The following is a 3,779-nucleotide window of genomic DNA, read 5'->3' as shown; positions in this document are numbered from 1 at the left end:
CGGCGCTTCGGCTGCATGGTGTGTCGCTGGATCGCCCGGGACCTCAGCAGCCTCAGGGGGCTCCTGGACCGGCACGGCGTGCGCCTGGTCGGCGTGGGGCCCGAGGCACTGGGCTTGCAGGAGTTCCTGGACGGCGGCTACTTCGCGGGAGGTGCGTCCTCTTCCCGCCCCGTAATGGCCTGAGGAGACCCTTCCCCAGACTCTGGGCGCTGGGCCGGCCCTTCTTTGCCCAGCCCCAGCCCTGGACAAAGGTCTGAGCCCTTCTCTGTCCAGGAGCGGCCTTGATGTGCGCCTCCCTCTGCCTCCCCATCCCCCAGCTGGCAGCCAAGTCGTGCCCCCGCAGAGCCGTGGCCTAGCGGCAGAGTCTGGACGAGCCCCGCCACTCCCGCTGCACCTGTCACCTTTGGGTCTCAGCCCCTCCTCTGAACAGTGGGGACACGGAGCCCTGCACTGCCCCTCCCGGCCCTGGGTGGTTGAGCTGGGCGCTGTATGTGGATGTAGGAGGGTGACCTGGGTCGTGGAGGAGTGGGGACTGGGCCTGGGGTACACACCTGTGGCTTTGCTTTCCAGAGCTGTACCTGGATGAGAGCAAACAGCTCTATAAAGAACTGGGCTTTAAGCGGTGAGTGCGTGTGTTGGGGGGCACTCATGGGGATGGCATGGGACTGGGGGCAGGACCAACCTGAGCTGGCAGAGGGACCCAAGGGCATTCTCTGCTCCCTTATTCCTCTTCTTCCTGCCACCCTCTGCTCCGCTGTTCACTCAGGCTGCCCGAGCAAGCTGGCTCTGGTGGCCTCGACTGCTTTTGTTGGGTTTTCTCTCGGGTGTTGGGTGTCTTCAACCAGCCTTCTTACCCAGGTCATACCCTTAACAGGCTGCAGTGCCCAGGCCTCCAGAGGGGTTAGAGCCTACTGCCCCCATCCAGGGCCGTCGCAGCCTTCTGGTGTCAGTATCCCGGGCTGGGTGTGCCCAGGAATCTGGCTCAGCTGGCGCTGCCAATTATGGGTTAGGGTTAGGGTCTTCCATTCTGCACTCTCTATGTGGCCCCAGGCCATCCAGTCCTTAGGCTGGGTGCCCAACCTGTCCCTGGGGGCAGGAGGTCCTTCTAGGGGTTGGACTTGCGCCTGATCTGGTCTGCTGCTGCTATCTCTCAGCTCCTGGTGAGATGGGTGGGCGGGGCCTGATCTGGGAACTGGTCTGTGCATCTTGTGGAGACCGGGGGCAGGTTCTGGGGACCAGACTTTACCAAAGAGCCTGGACCAATGAGCAGATGTCTTCACAGGTACAACAGCTTGAGTATCCTGCCAGCTGCCGTGGGGAAGCCCGTGCGAGATGTGGCCGCCAAGGTGGTACAAGACCAGGGGGTGGTGGGAGCCCCTGGGAGGCTTCCCTCTAGGGCTGACTTGGGCCCTGCTCCCCTCTCTCCAGGCCAAGGCTGTTGGCATTCAGGGGAACCTGTCGGGGGACCTGCTGCAGAGTGGAGGGCTGCTGGTGGTCGGCAAAGGTGTGTCTCATCATAGCTCCTCCCCTGTGGTGTGGCCTTGCTCTGAGTGTCAGCTTGGCTGGGTGGGCAGAACAGCGCACGTCTTAGTAACCTGGGGGTCATGGCCGTCCAGGGCTGCCAGGTTCAGCCAGCAGGCTGGCCCACCATCCCTCCTCCCAGCACACGGGTGCAAAGTACAGGTGGCCTCCCAGGGTGCCCTGATCACCTGCCTGCTCCTACAGGTGGTGACAAAGTGCTGCTGCACTTTGTCCAGAAGTCCCCGGGTGACTATGTTCCCCAAGAGAACATTCTGCAGGCCTTGGGCATCTCTGCAGAGGTCTCTGCCAGTGAGCCGCCCCAGGTGAGCTTGGGCTTGGGGTGGGCACTGCCTGCTATAGACAACCCCATTCCCACCAAACTCCCCTGTGCTGAGCCCTTGGCTTTATGTCATTTTGTACTAACGGCAGCCCTGCAATTCACATGTCACTCTGACCCCACTTTGCAGAGGGAGAGCAGTCTGAGAGGGGCCAAGGGGCAGGGTAGCTGGGTGGGCAGGCACAGCAAAGGCCCTCCCCAATGGGTGGGGGCTGCACAGAGGGCTGTGGGGCAGGGAGAGGCTTGTCCTCTCAGCCTCAGGAGGCCTAGGATCTGTCTGAGGTGGCCCTGGTGGCAGACCTCCTGCACATCAGAAGGAGGAGAGTGACGGATCAGACTGCCTCCTGTGTCCAGCACACCCCTTCCCTGTTTGGGTGGGTGGGCTCAGCTGCTCTTGGTTCCTGACGGACCCCCTGCTGCCTGTGCAGTGTGACGAGGAGGTGTGTGGGAGGTGAAGACCTTCGAGGATCTGGGTGGACCTACTGCCTGGGTGTCCTGGGAGTCAGACTGAAGAATTGTCTGGAGTCGCAGTGGGCCGAGACTGAACCTAGCCTGCTCTGCCAGCAACAATGAGCCATTAAACCGCTGTTCCTGGGCAGTGCGTTTCTTCTCTGACTCAGTCCTGCGTCCTTGCAGCCCCCTCTCACTCACTGTTAGGGCCAGCGGGGCAGTGGTGGGTCCTGAGGCCTAATCTTCCCTGCTACGAAAGTCACTGTCCCTGGGAGGGGACACGCCCTGCAGTCTCTCTGCAGACCTCAGGGCTTTGGCACGTGGGCACTGGGCACTGTAACCTCACTGTCCTGGCATTTCCTTCCAAGGTGACTTCATGTTCTAGCTCCACAACGGGACTTAGGACAGGGAGGCAGGTCCAGGATGGGGGACGGGGGTTCAGTTGGGCTCTGTCCCTAGGCCCTAGATGGGAACCTGGCCTGGGGGGCTGGAGGGTCACTGTTCATGTCTGGTGGCAGCCATGAGGGGGTTTTTGGGTTTTCAGGGAGATGACTGACCACCTGGTGGATTCTGGTGAACCAAATCAGACTTTCAGAAGATGGGCCAGTCTGCTGGAAGGACCCCTGCTGATGTGACAGTGGTCATTCACACCCTGCTGGGGCAGCTGGCCTGGAAGAACAGTGTCCAGCTCCCTGGACACCTTCCCTGGGTTGCCCTAACAGGTCCAGAGCAGAACTTCTGATGCCCCTCAAACCCCACTTCAGGTCTCCCTCTCAAAGGCTGTCATATGGGGGTTCTGATGACCAACCCAGCACCTCCCTAGTACAAGCCTGGTGACCACAGGGACCTCCTTGCTGGCTCCCAGCCCCCAACTTCCCCAGTACATTCTCCTCTCAGTGGTCCCTTAAAAATGCAGAGCGGGTGACGTCCCTTTGTGGTCTAAGCCCTCCTCTGGGTTCCAGTCACACAAAACTAAGATTCCAGGTTCTCAGGTGTGGTCACCAAGTCCCATGGACCCGCCTCCCAACCTTGGCTCCTTCTGGAGTCCCCCGACCCCATCCCCCTGTCTGGACGTGTGGTCTCTGAAGATGGGCATCTGGGGGAACTGGCCACTGTCGTGTCCAGCACTAGGACCCTAAGGGACTTGTCAGGGGCACCCGTCCTGCCCCACTAGCTCCCTGCAGTAACTGCCCAAGGCCACTGCCACTGTCCGGCCACGGGGCCCTCCTCCAAGAACAAGGATGCCAACTTCGTTGAAGCGTTTTCTTGGCTTGAGTCTGAAGCTCGTGGACATTTGAGGACAAGACGCTCTGGAGAGTGGGCGGGAGACAGTCGCGTCTGCAGGGCTGCAAAGGGGGCGCCCACCCCAGTGGGGAGCGCAGAGGGGGCGCGGGCCGGGCACGCTCGCCCCCTGCTGTCGCCGCGCCGCGCTCTAGGGCGGGGCGCGGGTCGTACGCGGGTCCCGCCGGCT

The 3,779-nt window shown here is 61.8% G+C and overlaps 1 protein-coding gene across 1 annotated transcript in view; it reads left to right on the top strand.

Annotated features, from left to right (window-relative positions):
* FAM213B (family with sequence similarity 213, member B) overlaps positions 1–2,399 on the top strand; it is a 10,157-nt gene extending 7,758 nt beyond the window's left edge. The window contains exons 5-10 of the mRNA XM_008577348.1: positions 2–151; positions 571–622; positions 1,283–1,346; positions 1,429–1,504; positions 1,726–1,844; positions 2,287–2,399. Of these exons, the coding sequence (XP_008575570.1) occupies positions 2–151; positions 571–622; positions 1,283–1,346; positions 1,429–1,504; positions 1,726–1,844; positions 2,287–2,313 (488 nt within the window). The 3' untranslated portion in view covers positions 2,314–2,399. The remainder of the gene's footprint in view (position 1; positions 152–570; positions 623–1,282; positions 1,347–1,428; positions 1,505–1,725; positions 1,845–2,286) is intronic.
* Positions 2,400–3,779: the final 1,380 nt, after the last annotated feature.

Source organism: Galeopterus variegatus, unplaced genomic scaffold, assembly GCF_000696425.1.
Source record: "Galeopterus variegatus unplaced genomic scaffold, G_variegatus-3.0.2 Scaffold1497, whole genome shotgun sequence".
In the NCBI taxonomy this organism is placed as follows: Eukaryota; Metazoa; Chordata; class Mammalia; order Dermoptera; family Cynocephalidae; genus Galeopterus; species Galeopterus variegatus.
Note: the sequence above shows the minus strand (reverse complement) of the source record. Positions and strands in the feature narration are given on the sequence as shown.